The 18,281-nt window shown below is 40.0% G+C and overlaps 1 protein-coding gene across 6 annotated transcripts in view; it reads left to right on the top strand.

Annotated features, from left to right (window-relative positions):
* Positions 1 to 18,281, top strand: part of Dgki (diacylglycerol kinase iota) — a 455,950-nt gene that overhangs the window by 410,500 nt on the left and 27,169 nt on the right. For all 6 annotated transcript variants that reach the window (XM_085683757.2, XM_085683755.2, XM_085683753.2 and 3 more), the window contains one exon: positions 17,355 to 17,392. In XM_085683757.2, the coding sequence (XP_085539883.1) occupies positions 17,355 to 17,392 (38 nt within the window). The remainder of the gene's footprint in view (positions 1 to 17,354; positions 17,393 to 18,281) is intronic.

The raw sequence follows: 18,281 nt of genomic DNA, 5'->3' as shown, positions 1-18,281 counted from the left end.
CAGCATTAGTGAGTGTTAGATTAGATAACAAAGGTGAGGCTTCTAAATCTAAGCCTAACAAATAAAATGCCTGAAAATATTAAAAGAAAGAAATAAAAAAGTACAAGAGAGACCATCAATGCTCAATAGCCAAATCGGAATACACTCATCTGTAAGCATAACCCCTATGTGCTATTTATATGAACTTTCAAAATTAATCAGTAAAACCTGTTGTTTTACAGATTTCTCAGGACTAGAAATTTCCTTCAGGTGACAACCCAATAGGCAGAAGATGGCTTCTGTCATTGTAAGTAATGGCTAGCCACTTGAGCTTTGAAGGCAGGGCTGGCCGCGATAATTATCATGGTCTAAAGAAGGAAGAGCTGTTCACGGGCTGAGTCATCCTTAACAAAGCATTTGTCTTCGCTCTTGGTTTCTCCATGGATCATGCTGCGCTGGCTGCCTAGAAAGTCCCCTTCAGCTCTGTGTATGTGTTTGCCTCTGAGCCAGGGAAGACTATCAGCCATGTAACACACATGAAGGTAAAGCAACATGACGCCTACACATTGGCAGAAGTGTTGTGCAGACACCTGTGTGCTGGCCCCTAAGTTACATGTGTGGATGTCTGCATACAAATGCCAGGGGTATGCCTGTGCTGATGATGGCAAGCCACAATGCCACTGTAGTGCGTCACCACGGAGGGACAGACCAGCTCTGTCAGTGTGTAAATGCTCTAGGGCGATTCCCCACCAGTCCTTCCGCCCTGCAAGTTAACAATATCCATTCCTTCTCAAGACCAAGTAAAGCTTGTTTGCTTTTTTTTTTTTAAGGATAATATGTATTCTAATAGACTGCTCACTTCTCGTTGGGTGACAGGTATTTCTCCTACCTCTCACCCTAGCAAGTGAAGGGAACTGTTTGGACAGTTGAGCCCAAAATTAAGAGAGCTGTTGTCTCAACACGTACAAAGAATCTAAACCAACAGTGTCCCCGTCAACTATGCTGTTTCCCTCCCGTCCCTCCAGTCACTGTACCTACCCCCGCCCCCATCACATGGACTCTACCCTCCCATCCTCAGGAAGGATGGGCCTCCCACAATGCTACTCTTCCTCAACCCCCACTTTTCCATGTGATTCACTTCCTCCAAGCTTCTGTGCCAGCTTCTCTTTCTCCCATCTTTCCCACTAGAGAAAACTTTCCCTTCTTCGCAGCCTCTTCATCTTGGGAGGCAGCTCTGCTCTACACGATTGTTTGACTGTTTCTCTAATGTGGACACATTTGGCTGTGTGGGAATCTAGGGGTTACCTTTCTCCCTCGTCGTTTCTTTCTGAAGAACCTTCGAATTCCTGTGGGTCTTTATTTCACTTTATGACGACGGGGCTATAAAATCCAGCCCTTCGTGCGCGCCATTGATGAACTCCTGCTATTCTGAAATCTAGCTGACAGTTCTCTCCTGAGCATGCTCAGAGCTCACGGTTTGTCCCACTGCCCTTGCTTCCTTGGTGGATTTTGCTTTGTCATGAGGTATAGTGAGAGTTAGCAATTTTTAATTTGTACTTTTCTCAGGTCAGATAGTCTAAGTCTTTCTGCTCTTCCAGTGACTGTCATGTGCTTACCTGGGGATAAGCATGTGTTTCTCTATAGCAATTGCAAGCACACATGACCTCCTCTGTCCTTACACTACTGGTTTTTGAAATTCACACATTTTTGTTATATACATTTTGCCAACACCTGTTTCTAATAGTAACTTTTGCTGGTTTTACTCCTCCTTGGCTTCATTTTTGGTTCCAGCAAGGGATGGTTTTAGCACTTTATTTTTTTTTTAATTTCATTTTAGAGAGAGTGGTCAGTTGTGTTAGGGACTAATAAGGCGCTTAGTGTACAACCTGAGAGCCATTTGACCCATAAACCTATAATCTTCCAGAACTCTAGAACACACTCTCACTTGAATCCTGGCCTTAAGTCCCATTTCCTTTCCCCTGCATGTTGCTGTATGGTCAAAGCCAAAAACCATCTATTCTTTTCGGACTCCATCAGCAGTTAGCTCTGAATGCCCTGTGTGTGTACTTTTCTCAACTCCAATTCCTTTTAGAGGTCCTGAAGGGCGCTGTCAAAATAGATCAAACAAACTCATGGAGGCCAATCACAGAAGGCATGCCAGCCTGAGAGAAGGAATGAAGCCGAGTCCCAGTTCTGCTTCTTATCAGCTCTGTGGGAGGCAAGAGGTGCTGTGGGCCAGGGTGGCCTCCCCTGCTAGGTGGCACCTTCCTCTCATTAGTGACGCTGAAGAGGGCTTTGTTTTAATACCCTCACTCACAGGATTTTAGCTTTCCCATCCAAATGACTGAGAAGAGAAAGTAAACACTGTGAATCAGTTTCTCCTATAATCTCAACATTAAGGGAGGGTATAGGAACTTTGGAGAACACTGGTATTCTATTTTGCATATTGTATCCAATATGCTTGGCATCCTAATGTGCATTATTTCATTCAGATATTAAGAAAGAAAAGAGTGTTATTGTCTGCTGTAATTACTTGGAGTTCATGAGTTTCTTCAGGTATTATAATCAGGTTAAGCCCTTTAAAAATACAAAAAAAAACCAAAACAAACGAACAAACAAAAAAAGAAGCCCTTCCCTGTTTGTGCAAGCTTAAAATTAATGGGACTCTGTGATATTGATGCCAGGAGTAGATGTTCTCCTCTAGTTGAGGGGTAGTTGGGCATTACATCAGATGGTGGCACCGTAGAAAAAAATGTAGTGACCATCGCACCTAAGCATGATGCCTTCAACTTATCCCTAGAGAAAGCTTCCAGTTCACAAGTTAAGTTGTAGAGGTTGGCCAGTATTTTCAAAAACCCTGTTTGTTGATCCCTCTTGCGATTGCTGTGACATTTTACACAGCTGTCTGGGGCTAACACAGGATGAGTGGATAAAGGGTCTGCGCTCCATTGGCCCCTTAACCTTTGGAGATTTTGTGGAATTAAACACTTAAAGCAAAATATTTAACCTGTGACTTTGAAGTTAATCGGGACCCAAGGCTTATTACCCATGTTCTAACAAAGTAGCATGCATCATGACTTCATAGAGTGTTCTGGTTTGATTCCTAATATAGATATTTCTGTCTTGAAATCTTTGGGTACACCAAAAAAAAAAAAGGAGCACAATTAAATTTTTAAAGGGATGTAGAAAATCTCTAGGACTTGGAAATTGATTTGCTGGTTAAAAACAGATGCCCATGGAGGAGGCTCCCTGCCTCTCTCCCTCCCTCTTTCTTTTCCCTTTTCCTTTGTGGTACTGGAGATCAAACCCAGGGCCTTGCACATGCTAAGCGTGGACACTAAGGCTTCATTAAATTCCCAGCCTGGGTGGCCTCTCTTTTATTCCCTGTAACATCCTCCACTGTCCCTAGTGAAAAGCCAAGAGAAGTGATAACCAAGGGGACCTTTGGCTATGGGATCAACCCCATATATACTCAGTACTTTATTAATTGCCCATACCATGAAGTATTTCGAGAAAGCTATAGCATCGTTGCAGTAAGGGGCTATCAAAGCACGTTCTGTGCACCTTTGGTTTAACTGCAGTGCTGGAATTTAAACACACGAAACAACTAACACTTTCACAACAACAAAACTCCAAATGAGACGCTGCTAGGAAACATCTGGTCGCTGCACTATTTGCAGCCAATTCCAGTGGTGAATTCAAGGAGTGAATGGGTTTCCGGAGAGGGCGCATTCTGGTCCCCTGGCTGCAAGGTAGAGTGTTTTTCTGCTGGAGGGAACACTAGATGTTTGCATTTCTATTTCTGCCCAAACAGAAAACCTCTTCCACTTTCATAGGAGCTTCAAAAGGATTGCTGCAGCAGATGGGAAGAACCCATATACACTCCTGCATGCAATTACTAAGAGCTAATTGAATTTGAGGATTAGCTGTATCATTAGAAGGAAACGAAGCCTGTCTCTGTCTCCCATAAATGCTTATACACTCTGAAGTAGATATGGAACAGGCCATGCCTTGGATATGAGACCACTGAAGTATTAGATGCTGCTAATGTTTAGTTCCTACAATGTGGGTGATGATGAGCGATGTGAAATGTGTGCTCTACATCTTTCAGAGTGTTTCTTCAGCTGGAGTACACACTGGTAGCACAGCACAAGGACCGAACCAGTGATTGTCAACCTGTGGGTCAAGGCCTTTTAGGAGCTGAATGACCCTCTCACGGGGGTACCTAAAACCATCGGAAAATAAAGATATTTACATTATGATTCATAACAGCAAAATTACAGTTATGAAGTAGCAATAAAAAATAATCTTATGGTTGTGGGCCACCACAACATGAGGAACGATATTTAAAGGGACACAACATTAGGGAGGTTGAGAACCACTGAACTATACTATAATGAATGGAAATTTTGTTGGAGAAGGGGGAAATCAGAGAAGACCTATCTCACACTGGTGATTAAGGAGGCACTAGGGCCAGAACATACCCTAAACTGAATTTTTAATTCAGCCAACAAGTATTCTAACCTATCTTGAAATTACAAAATATAAAATTAAGAAACATTAATATACAGTTTTAGAGAGTAGTTCCTTTTGTGTCAACGAAAACACTGAATGATTGACAAATTCAAGACAAATGCTGAGATCAAACTTGATTCAATTGGATCACAAGTATATTTCACCCTGTTCCCTTAATCAGTGTGGCATCCTGTTTGGCCAATGAGAAGTTTGTATGCTCAGCTCCCCCAAAGTCTGCTTCTCTAGAGAGATTTCTCCACATAGCTTTTCCTAGATTTACTTGGTCAGAAACACGCTGTCCAATTTTCCTGTTTGTGAGCAGACAGTCATAATACAAACTAGCTTGGGAAGATGGAATTTAGTATAATAGTCAAACACAGCAAGGTCATCTGACACATGCTTAATGGTATGGACAGCCACTGTGAATTATGCTAATTAGGCATAAATGGGAAGCAGCTCAGGAAAATGATTGCAATTAATATTATTTTACATAGACACACGGAACAAGTCCAAGATGGGGTGAGGAAAAGGAGAAATCAGATATTTCTAAAGACCTCTGCATTTTAATCTGGGCCTAAGGGAATGTCTGGCAATCAGAACAGGCTAGCAGACAAGTAGGTTTTTATAATGAGAGCTAAAGTACAGGAGTTGCATAGAGAAAAGCAGATCTATTGAAACAGATTCCCGGCTTCTCTTACACTAACACCCAGGTCTGTATCAGCTCTCACTGCACTGCAGGCCCTCTCAGAACATGGTGGTTTAAAACACAACTGTTTCTTTCATTCAAATCCATGTGCCGTGCTATGGACAGAGGTTTCCAGGGCAAGTTTGCCTCGGCTCCACTGGACACTGAGCTGTCCCCTGTCTGTGTGACCACGCACGGGGCTGTGACGTGGAGTTGACTTTATTGGAACCTGTGGTTGATCTCATTTGTCTTTACATAGGCTGTTGCAGCTTCCTTGGGAAATGGTGACTGGTTCCAAAAGCCATCGTGGTGGGGAACCCATGGAAGGAAGCTTCCCATACCTTGGCGATCCTGAACCATTCTTACTGAAATTCTTGTTCGCTTGTGTTCAAGAGACAAGCGGCACAACCTGCAGATCTCACCAGGAAGAGTGTCAGAACCACATGGCAAGACGTATGTGTCGGGAGAAAGGTGCTGTAGTATGACTTTTGGAAAGTGAATCTGTTCATTATTGCCTTTCTTTTACTCTCCAGAACATATGACTATCAAATATGCATTTCTCGGCCTTTTAAATTTTATTTCTGCCAAAGCACACATGATAAAAAACATGACATTAGATGCATACTGTGTTCCCACAAGTGACACAGGCAACTCTGTGGGCCAGAGTCATTTCTCAGTACTAACCACAAGTCCAAATCAGCACTCCGACTCCAAGCATATCCCAATCCCGATCTGTGAAGGGAAAGCTTGGGATGATCAAAGTCATCAGCATCACCGTCTTCCGTGCGCTCACCTGGCAGTGTGGCTCTGCCCAGTGAACTTGACTTTTCCTTCTTTGGTTATGGGTAAACCAGAACTTCAGGAGAAAAATGGTTCATGGCCCCCAACTGAAGATTATCAGCCTTGTCTGGGATCCACGCCACAGTGGCTTTTGGAACCAGTCACCATTTCCTAAGGAAGGTGCAACAGCCTATGTAAAGACAAATGAGATCAACCACAGATTCCAATAAAGTCAGCTCCACGTCACAGCCCTGGGCGTGGTCACACAGACAGGGGACAGCTCAGTGTCCAGTGGAGCCGAGGCAAACTTGCCCTGGAAACCTCTGTCCATAGCACGGCACATGGATTTGAACGAAAGAAACAGTTGTGTTTTAAACCACCATGTTCTGAGAGGGCCTGCAGTGCAGTGATAGCTGTTACAGACTTGCGTGTTAGTATAAGAGAAGCCGGGAATCCGTTTCAATAGATCTGCTTTTCTCAATGCAACTTCTGTACTTTAGCTCTCACTATAAAAACCTACTTGTCTGCTAGCCTGTTCTGATTGCCAGACATTCCCTTAGGCCCAGATTAAAATGCAGAGGTCTTTAGAAATATCTGATTTCTCCTTTTCCTCATCCCCATCTTGGACTTGTTCAGTGTGTCTATGTAAAATAATATTAATTGCAATCATTTTCCTGAGCTGCTTCCCATTTATGCCTAATTAGCATAATTCACAGTGGCTGTCCGTACCATTAAGCATGTGTTAGATTACCTTTGCTGTGTTTGACTCTTAAATTAAATTCCATCTTCACAAGCTAAGCTTTCACAGTTTGTTGCTCATGTTTTATGACTATCTGCTCACAAACAGAAAAACTGGACAGCGTATTTCTGATCAAGTAAACATAGGAAAAGCTCTGTGGAGAAATCTCTAGAGACACCAGGGAGTGTCTGAAAATTTCAGTTCTCGCCAAATTGAACAAACTCTGTACCTCACATTTGCCTTGGGTCTGTCCATCATCCAGTCTTTGCATTTATACAAAAAAAAAAAAAGGTTGGACTTAGAACTACCTATTGACTCTACTGTTTAATACGTCTTTTGTTTTAATTTAGGGACATCATGATCTAAGTAGAACCCAAACCGACCAGATTATTATGGTGAAAAGCAGTTGACCTCAGGAGAGAGAGGGGCAGAAAATAATAAAAATGAAACTTATCTGTATCTTTGATCTTTTGCTATCTGTGAGACACAGGAAATGACAGTTCACATCCTAAGCCCTTTGTTTTACATCCTGTGAAATAAGAGTTATAAGAGTTATATTGTGGACAGAGACAGGCAGATGTAGAATGTAAGAACTAGGGGTTGTGGTTCTTGCTCCAGACAAGGAAATGTTGATTTAAAACTATGCATAGCTTTCCAAATCTGTGGTTATGAATTTCAGTGAATCAACTAACTTATCTTTGAGATTCCCACACATTGTCCTTTGTTCATACTTTTTCCTATAATACCTTTTTTTTCTACAATACTTTTAAGCATTTGAATGGTTGTTGTCATGAGGATATGATAATGAGCCAGGTAGTTATATGTTACTTTTAAGACTGAACAATAATTAGGGTTTACATATTAGTCTTTTAAAAATATTCTCGTGTGGAGAGTTTTGATTTTGTTTCATTGTAGGTGGAGGCTGCTCATTTGTTTTCTGGCTGCCCAGTCCCAAAATAATCATACAGAAGTGCTTGGCCAATAGCTTAAGTATATTTTTAGCCAGCTCTTACATCTTAAATTAATCCATTCCTATTATTTTGTAGTTTGTGGTTTACCAGTAAGGTTCTGGCTTTCTCTTTCCATAGCTACCTGACCTGTCTCTGACTCTGCCTACTTTCTCCCAGCATTCTGTTTAGTTTTCCTGCCTAGCTCTATTCGGCCGTGCCACAAACCCAAGCAGTGTCTTTATTCATTAACCAATAAAAGCAACATATTTGCAGAAGAACTTCCCGTACTATTTCCCTTTTTCTATCCAAATAAAAAGAAAGGTTTTAACTTTAATGTAGTAAAATTGCATATAATAAAAAAGTTATCAAGCATCACCGTCTTCCGTGCGCTCACCTGGCAGTGTGGCTCTGCCCAGTGAACTTGACTTTTCCTTCTTTGGTTATGGGTAAACCAGAACTTCAGGAGAAAAATGGTTCATGACCCCCAGCTGAAGATTATCATTATATGTATATATATATATATATATATAATTATATAGTTAACAATATTTATATATACTTTATCTTTTATTATAACTAAGGAAAACTATAACTACCTATTTTTAACTCCATCAAAGACCCCAGAAGGATATAATATTATCTAAGTTAGCAGAAGTGCATTGTAAGCAACTTTTAAAACTCTAAAATTGACAGAGACAGCCCACTGCCTGGACAATCACTCAAAGTTCTTTTGTATCACTGCAGCATCCATCTTCAGCCTACAGGCCCATAGTATCTGGCAGACTTTTTCGTGAAGCAGGAAACTTGAAGATCTCTTCTGCCTTGTACTGGCAAAGTTTATTAGTTGCTTTTTTTGTGTTCTGTAAAATGTTTGTCAGTTCTCTCATGAAGCAGGAACACTGAAAGGACTGTCTCACCTTTTTTAGGCAACTTTAGCAGTCATTTTTTTTATGGATCCTGTATGTCCAGTTTATACAGCATACCACCAAGCAGTAAAGGCAAGAGCAGTTTCTTGCCCAAATGACTAACCAACTCCATAAGGAACCTCTTTGATGCCCATCATTCTCTTGAAGTAGATTAGTGCTTCCAAGAGCAGATGAGTCTCATCATGAAAAATCTTAAGTTTTTAAAAATTTTAAATGTCATATTTTGTTAGTCTTTGAAAGGTTTGAGGAATAACTGTCCAACTGAAATATAACTCTGTACATCTAGAAATCCTAACTAACATGGCTACAAGCTTGACTATTATAGATGACTATCTATTAATCTGTACTTTTAATTATACATTACATTTTTAGATGGGTAGTTGTACAAATACAATACCTTAATCAAGAACAGAAATACATATAACAAAATTGACCTTAAATTTGTATCAATAGACCAAGATCTAAATCATTATAAAGTATTTATCTCATATTATATTTTTCTTTAAATGAAAAAAGCATTCATAAACAATATTTGGGAATTTGGGCAGATTAGTGTGAGCTTTCACTAATAATAACAGTGAGTAATAGAGTAAATACTTGTGGGCTATTATTTATAGACAATTTACATTGGTATAAATTCTTATATATTAATAAAAATTCAAATTATATTTATTATATTGAATATGCTTCTATTTCTGTTTACAATATTTGTACACCTATGTAAAGTCATATTGTATACATGCATGCTTCTACCTCTGCTTAAGACATGTCATATATTGATACAATTTTAGAATATATTTATCATATTACACTATACATTTTTCTCTCTCTAATCAAGATACTTATATACTGTTTACATTTTGAGGTCATTATCTTCCTTTACTGCACAGTCGTTTAAAGACTGTTTGATATTCTAATATAAAGTCTTAGTCTTTAAGTTTTACAGGTATTAAATATTATAGGTCAATAGTCATCCATGTTTGTCATACTATAGTTAGACTAATCAGGTTTTTTAGATACATAGAGATTGTATTCTGTATAGATTGGTAATCATCAACCACTTCAAAATATATATATACTTGGAAAATATGGCATTTAAATAACTTAGGGTTCTGTTGACATGAGTCACAAATCTCCTGGCAGCACTGATCTATTCCCAAAAGACTGTTGAGCACTGAAGACATTCCACTTGGAGCTCGTTTTCTTCTTGGCAAAACTGGCCTTTGGGCAAGGAACTTTCCATGCCTTGACCACTGACCAAATGCATGGTGTCCAGACTGGACAAGCAGGCTACAAAAAAAGGGGGGGGACTGCCAAACCTTGCCAAGACAGGGTAAGACGGTTTTAAAAGTTTTCCTACCTTTGAAAATGGTCTGTCAGTTACTCTAGACCTTAGTCAAAGTTGGTTGCTCCAACATTGCAAATGAAAATTTGGGTGGTTGCCCAGATAGCCAGTTGTCTGCCAGTTGTTGCACATTTTGGAAGTTGCTTTATTGCACTTCCTGTCTACTCAACTAATATTATCTCCCTTCTCAGGTCATCTATGGGGTTAAATAATTGTAGTTACTTTCCTCTCATGACTTAGCCAAGTCATTTCTAATGCAAGACTTAGACTCCTTAGAATAAAATAATTATTAAACATTTAGCATATCATATGTTTCTTGCTTAATATTTTTTATGTTGGTTATAATTCTAATTTTTATACTTGATATCTGTTCTTATTGTATATAGTTTTATATTGGGTTTGGAGCTCTTTTATTTAGACAAAGGGGAGAGGTGCTGGGGAACCTCCTTCAGCCAGTGACCTTTGAGATGCTGAACCAGATTGGGTGTGGCCTTGGGTACCAAAAATGTGTGTCTTCACACACTCTTTCTCTTGACTGCTGGATTCAGTTCCTATTCTCCACTCATGCAAAGACTGTAATCTGTGAGTCTACCTCTTAAATAAAAAAATCCTTTTTTTATTGATTTTTATTGAGCTCTATATTTTTCTGTGCTCACTTCCCAGCCTGTTCCTTCCCCTTCAACCCTCTCCCAAAGTCCCCATGCTACCAATTTACTCAGGATAGCTTGTCTTTTTCTACTACCCATGTAGATTAAATCTATGTATGTCTCTCTTAGGGTCCTCGTTGTTGCCTAGGTTTTCTGGGATTGTGATTTGTGGGCTGGTTTTCTTTGCTTTATGTTTAAAAAGCACTTATGAGTGAGTACATGTGATAATTGTCTTCCTGAGTCTAGGTTACCTCACTCAAAATGATGTTTTCTAGCTCTATCCATTTGCCTGCAAAATTCAAGATGTCATTATTTTTTTCTGCTGTATAGTACTCCATTATGCAAATGTATCATGTTTTCCTTATTCATTCTTTGGTCAAGGGGCATTTAGGTTGTTTCTGGTTTCTGGCTATGACTAACAATGCTGCTATGAATATAATTGATAACATGTCCTTCTGGCACAATTGCGCATTCTTTGGATGTATACCCAAAAGTGGTATTACTTTTTCTTGAGGAAGGTTGTTTCCTAATTTTCTGAGAAATCACCACACTGACATCCACAGGGGTTGTACCAGTTTGCATTCCCACCAGCAATGCAGGAGTGTTCCCTTTACCTCATATCCTCTCCAGCATAAGTTGTCATCAGTGTTTTTGATCTTGGCCGTTCTTATAGGTGTGAGATGGAATCTCAGAGTTGTTTTGATTCACATTTCTCTGATGACTAAGGATGTTGAGCATTTCCTTAAATGTCTTTCAGCCATTTTAGATTCCTCTGTTGAGAGTTTTCTGTGTAGGTCTGTACTCCATTTTTTATTGGATTATTTGTTGTTTTGATGACCAATTTGTTGAGTTCTTTGTTTATTTTGGAGATCAGACCTCTGTCTGATGTGGGATTAGTGAAGATCTTTTCCCATTCTGTAGGCTCTCGTTTTGTCTTGTTGACCACGTCCTTTGCTTTACAGAAGCTTTTCAGTTTCAAGAGGTCCCATTTATTAGTTGTTTCTCTCAGTATCTGTGCTGCTGGGATCATATTTAGGAAGTGGTCTCCTGTGCCAATGCATTCAAGTGTACTTTCCAATTTCTCTTCTGTGAGGTGAAGAACCCTTTATTATACTCAGTTCTGAACTAGTGTGGGATTAACTCTATTTGCATTCGCTTACATTTTATATATAATATGCAGTCCCTGTATTTGATTTGTTAAGCATTACATCAGGGACAGAGAGATGACTAAGAGGTTGAGAGTACTGGCTGCTCTTCCAAAACAGCCATTTTGGGTTCCCTGTACCTATATTGAGTGACTCATATTCACCTATAATTCTAATTCTGGGGGATCTGATGCCTTCTTCTGTTGATACTTCATTCGTGTGTACATGCCAATACACATATATGCATAATTAAAATAAAAATAAAAAAGAATTACAAGCATATTTTATGTGTGCCTTTTCCACATTATTTGAACCTTTTATTCCTAACTATTCTTGTTGGAAAGTCAAGAAAAACAACTTAAACTTTTTCTTCAGAAGAAACCATACACCAAATTCTTGGGTTATAATTTTCCTTTATCGAAAATGCTTTTCTCTGTGGCCGGATTGAAAACATGAGTATGCCTCTGCATTCTGTAGATTCTTTTTTTCTCGCATTTATTTCTGTTCAAGTTTCATTCTGTAGCTAGGGTTAAACACTTTGGCCAAAAGCAACATAGGGGAGGAAAGAGGGGCTTTCTTTGGTTTGAAGTTCCATCATTGCAGGACACCCATATTTAGTGTTTCAGACATCTGGGCACACCATGTCCACAGTCAAGAACACAGAGACAGGGTTCATCCGTGCTGCCTTCTTGCTGCTTGTCTGCATGTGCTCAGCTAGCTTCCACAACTTTTATGTAATGTAAGGTCCTGCTAATGAAATGGTGCCACCACAGCGAGTGGGGTCAGTTAATAAATAGTCAAGCCAGTACCTTCCTGACATATCCACAGGGCAAATTTGCCAAGATAATTTCTCAGCTGAGACTTTCCTCACGTGATTCTAGTGTATAACAAGATTACATGACAGACTAGCCATGGCAATTTGCAAAACACAGCATCAGAATATTCTGTTTGTAATTTTCATTTTTCCATGAGAGAACTGAACCTTGGTAAGCTGATTTGACCAGAACTATAGCTAGCTAGAGATAAGACTAACACCTGAGCTACCTGAATCATAACATATTTAAAGTTTATGCTTTCCTGTATAAAGTCAGATTGTGTTTGTCCTTTTGGATTCAACATTAATTCCAGGAGAAAATAAATTTTGTTTTTGTACACTGCTACACCCTCGAACTCTTAAACAAGGCCTGGCATGAGGGGAACATTAGGATATTAAATTGGCTACTGCTTTTCTAACAAAATACTACAGGTGACATCAATAAGGAGCTGTTAAGATTACAGTATTCTTTCTGGTGATCTACAGTTTGGGAAGTCTAGGATCTAGGTGCAGAAGATTTTCTATCTAGTAAAGGTTCCCTCTCTATTCAAGGGGGTGACTGCTTCCTGCATCCTGACACACTAGAGCAACACAGAGGTGTGCTCTCTTCTCTGCCCATGACAGAGAAGATGGGCAGCTCATTGACCTCCCTTTTTATAAGGCATCAATGTCTTTTACAAAGGCAGAGGTTCATAACCTAATCCTTCGCTGGAGAACTCACCACCTCCTATACACCTATACAATGTTGATGAGGCTATCAAATGAATTTTGGAGGGATAAAACTTGCAAATTGTAGGCATCATCTTCTCTTTGGGGGTTCTCTGTAGGAGAGGTCATATGTTTCTTCTATGGAGGATGTCTCAGTGTATCTAAGCTTTTAAGCATCCAGGTCCACAGAGAATGGTGTGTGAGAAAGACAAATTCCCTCTAGGCAGCCTTTTGCTCTATCTTAGGATGAGCATGGGCAGCCATTTATTTGAAGGCCTAGTATAGTGAGGGAAATAAGCCTTTTCATATAGATGGATTCAACTTATCATCTCTAAATATACTTTCCACTCCTTCCCCATCTCACTATTTAAGTTTATACAATTTATTTTTTTCCAAGAAACTTAGTCATTTGTTCAGTAACCTTTGTGATATATTAAAAATTGAAGTTCCATTTCTTCTGGAAATTTGAAGCATTCATTTTTATTATGAAGGATCTATATGAAAACCAAAGAGAAACTCAGAGTTCAAGAAAAAAAAGAATAATGTTGTAATCATAACAGCTCATTATTTTGTTTTTAGGCCTGATCTTTCACAAGGTTATTTCCTGGAGTTGAATATTAATGGACTCAGGCTCTTTTTATGCAGAAGAGATCTTAAACAACAGTGTTCATAAGGAAGGACATTAATCAGGGGAGAGAAAAGAGCCTTGTTTCTAATAATGTTTGCATAATATCTACTCTTGGGTGTGTTGCTTGGCATAAAAATAAGTACCCATATTTTCTGTGTCCAACACAATGGAAAATATTTATAGTTAGGATTCTGTTTTACAATCTTCTACTCATTGATTGGGATATCAAACAGAGAGGCTGTTGGAGATTCGCAGAAATAAATAGCATTGCCCATGAATAGTATATGGTAGAGTTGAAAGATTCCTTATTTAGAAGATTGGAGGTAAAGGACCTAAGAGCAAGTCATGATTCTGATTTCAGAAAGGGAGCAGCAGGCTGGCCTGCTGGAAGACATTTGGATGCTCCTGTGGTTTGATTTTAACTCTTCAGTTGCTTCTTACCACCTGCAAGATGGTAAGAAGTGCCAATCCAAGAATCTAATCCTGGCATACAGGCACTCACTCCAGTGGCCGGGAAGCTACAGTACACGCGAAGTGTGGCTGCCTCTTTACAGCTTCCCTCATGCACTGTGTTTTCAAGTTCCATGTTTTTGTTCAGACTCTTCCCTCATCTTTATAAGGCCTTTCCAAATCTTCTTTGTCAAATAGTTTTACTTATCAGGCATAGTCGGTTTAAATTTTCCATCATCCACAAAATCTTCTTTAGCTACACTGCTAGTCACAGGTCTTAGCTGCCCTCTCCTTTTGATTGATTGCCCTAGAGATTCCTCTGTTGTCTTGGTTTATTGTGTACACGTGTCGTGTTTGATTTCACACAGTTTTCTCTCTCCTTTTTGTGATCACTTATATTCTGAGAGAGAAGTTCCATATGGTCTTGGAAACAAAAGCTGGGCTGCTGTTTGACCTTGAGCATGGGTTACAAGCCTGTCTAAAGGTTCACTTCACAGTCAGAGCGGTCTACTGCAGCCAAGGGAGCATTCTTCAGTACGGAAATCCAAATTTACTTGCTCCTTCAAGCTAAAGTTGCAGATAGTTTTTCTCAACCTCCCCTTTCTTGTGATCTGTTATAGGGTTTCTGTCCTGAAGGAAAACACCCACCTCTGTCCTAATTCTGCAATATGCTGGGTTAGCAGAATGTCACATGTTCAACTTCGAAGGCCAAGTTTACCCTTAGTAGAAGTTTCCTTCTGAATTCTCTCTCTCTCTCTCTCTCTCTCTCTCTCTCTCTCTCTCTCTCTCTCTCGCTCTGTGTGTGTGTGTATGTGTGTGTATGTGTTTATGTGAAATCACAGACATACTGAAAACTACCCCTTCTATCTATTTATAAAGCTTTTAAAAAAACTTCAACCCTTGCTATAGAGGTAACCATCACAACTATCAGCCTTCTTTGCCAAGGAGAAAAAAAATGTCTTAAAATGTTCATGTTCAGCAAATCATACAGAATTATGCCTTAGTCTATCACTGTTTCCACAGCATTACAAACTTAGCAAGTGCTTTCTGCCACCTTCTGTGGAAGCCATGGGGCCTAGTAGAGCTCCACCCAGGATGAGTTCAATGCAGCCGTGGACAGAGGCCTGGATGGAGGAGCATGCATTACAAGACCGTGATAGGTTCTGGGCCTCAAGTGCCACTTCAGTCCCAGCCGATATCAGGATCCTTATTTATAAAAGACTGAGCCACAATATTTCCATGGGTTCTTTAGACATATCCATTCCCTTTCCGTTGTTTCAGCATCTCTCCACTTCTTGCTTCTGTTTTTTATGAAATAGCTGTCTGATAATTTCATGCATTAGACAATGTAGTCTCATTCCTCTCACCTCTGCCTCTTCCTCCCACCTTCCAGTCTCCCCCTTCCACTAGTCCCTTTGCACGGTCATGTCCTTTTGTATGGCTATGTAGCCCCCTGAGTTTTCCCATTGCTTTCCTTTCATTCAGCTCAAGGACAAACGGACGAGCCTCTGTGTTGTGTGAAGGGAGACTGGGTTGACAGGTGGCTCAAGGCTAAGTATGCATTGCTTATATACCTTCTCTTAGTCCTTCCAGTTCTACACCATCTCCCCTCCTCCTTCTTGCCTCTTCCTTTCTTCCATGTCCTCTTCTCTGTAGGTTTTCAAAGCTTCTGCTTTGTAGCGCTGAGCGCCTTTGCTTACTCAGGACTTTTAAATGTTCACTAGAGAGTCAAGTGGCAGCCAGGATGCTCTCTCTCTCTCTATGGTGGTGGTGGTGTGTATACATGTGTTGTTTGCATTCAGAGATAAACCAGGTCTGGTTCTTCAGGAACCATCCACCTAGTTTTTGAGGCAGGATATTTCACTGGGACCTGAAGCTTGCATAGTAGGCTGGGCTTGCTGGTCAACAAGATCCAGAAAGTTGATCGTCTTCCCTCTCTTGCACTAGAATCACCATGTCCATCTTTTTTTATGTGGATCTTGGGGAATCAAACTCAGGCCTTCATGCATGCTTGCCCAGCAAACATTTGAGTAATGAGTGAGCTACGGAGCCAGCACTCTACTCCTTGTTTCTTGATACATGCTACTAGACTTTAATTTCATCGTGTTGTGACATTAATTAAATAAGAACAAAAATGGAACAATGTAAATGTAAAATAAGCTTAGATTATTTTTGTCCTCTAAAACACTGTGACTTGACAGGCTGCGTCCATTCTTTGAATAGTTTCCAAACTGATACATTTCCTTTTCTGGAGGCATCCATTCTATAGCAATGCAGGTAGCTCCCTTTAGGAAGCACGATTGTCATTAGATGTGCAGGTACTGCTTTCGTTTTATTAACACAATTTCCTTATTTATTTTCTATACCCTACATGTATACACCATTAGAAATTTTAATTTTTCTTTCTAAAGCTGCAAGTGTCTTACAAATAAGTTAGGTTACAAAAGACCTTTAGGCTTCTTCTCATCACGACCACCTCTGAATTTAAGGTCAAATGTGATTATTCTCCCCAGAACACAAGTGAAAGGTGATTGCATTCTGTGTCTCTAATCCTCTTGATCTCTTCTCCATGGAGTAAGATGGATTCCCAACTGAAAGGGCTGGAGATATCCTGGATCTCTAGAGAATGAGCAGAAGGACAGAACAGAGCACCCAGAGCGATTAACTCTTTCAGCTAGCCCAGAAAGCCTAGACTGTCTCTTTGGCGGTTGTGAAAACTGAGGCTCATGAATCTAAATGTTTTATCCAGTGTTCCGCGCCTTTTAAGGTCAGAGCCAAGATTTTAATCTAACAAGACTCCAAATTTCACATTGTCTTTTTGGTATCAGGATGGGGCGGGGTCAAGAAAGTACTGTAGTCGTGTCTGTGATTGGTGCTAGGGTAGAAAAAGACTTGAAGACGGGAATTTTATCTGTGTAACAAAGAATCCCTGGTTCCTGTCCCCAAAATAGATTACGTCTCCTAAATATGAAACCATTTCATCTGCAACTTCCCATTGAGAGGGTCTTCTACTAATGAGACATCTCTCTTTTGTCTTTCACAGCAATTTTGCAGGCAGTAATAACCGGTGACCTTATGAAGGTAAGCTATCCTCCTACCAAAACCAGATTTTCACGATCGCCCTGCCTGCACTGGCTGAGTAGAAGGAGAAAAGATGCTCTTCTGAGAAATGAACTGAGAGAATGAGAGGAGCCCTCACCATGTTCCGCAGCTCCTAACATCAAGGGAGTGTGGTAAAATTGCCTGGACTCGCCTTGGTTAGTTAAAGACCAAAAGGACTGTATTCCCAGGATGCAATGCTCAGGGTACCTAGAATCCCTGCTCTCTAAAACGAACCTTTGAAGGCTTCTTTTTCTGTTAGATGTGTTTGTGAATGAATACATATATAAGAATGACCTGAGTGATACCCAGAAATGCATGCACCAGCTTAGAGCTGGTACCTGTTGATATAGTAGTCTACTTTAGAAGTCACAGCCAACTGAAAAAAGAGAGTCTCGTCCATTTGGGGTGTTTCAACTTGTGCTTGTTTTTTCTGTGGACTTTAGTTCACAAGGAAGGAAATGGTCACCATCTTCTTGAAAGCAAGTGTCAGTTCTGAAGTTAGATCGCCCGATTTCAGATCTTGCCTCTGTCATTCACTCTATGTGCAGCTTTATACCTTTTAGCACATTTTCTCAGTGCCTTGATTGCTTTCTCTGTGCAACAGAGTAGCTGTGTTATTTCTTTCTTGGTTTGTCAGAGGACTGGGTGTAATCCTATGATAAGGCTGCCCATACTGTTCATGTTGCATTGAAAAGTACCTAAAATGTTAACTGGCTTAGTCTTGCTATGCAGTATTAATCTGCCTTTTTTTTTTAAAAAAAAAAAGTAGCTATTTAAAATATTTGCCAGAATGTTTTCTGTGAGTATTCTAAACGATCTAACTGTTCTTGGGTTATTTGTGCTGGGGTCTCATGACTACCCCTGAGTC

Source organism: Myodes glareolus, chromosome 25 (genome assembly GCF_982192425.1).
Source record: "Myodes glareolus chromosome 25, mMyoGla1.1, whole genome shotgun sequence".
Lineage (NCBI taxonomy): Eukaryota > Metazoa > Chordata > Mammalia > Rodentia > Cricetidae > Myodes > Myodes glareolus.
The sequence above is the reverse complement of the archived record's forward strand: the minus strand, read 5'-3'. Positions and strand labels throughout refer to the sequence as shown.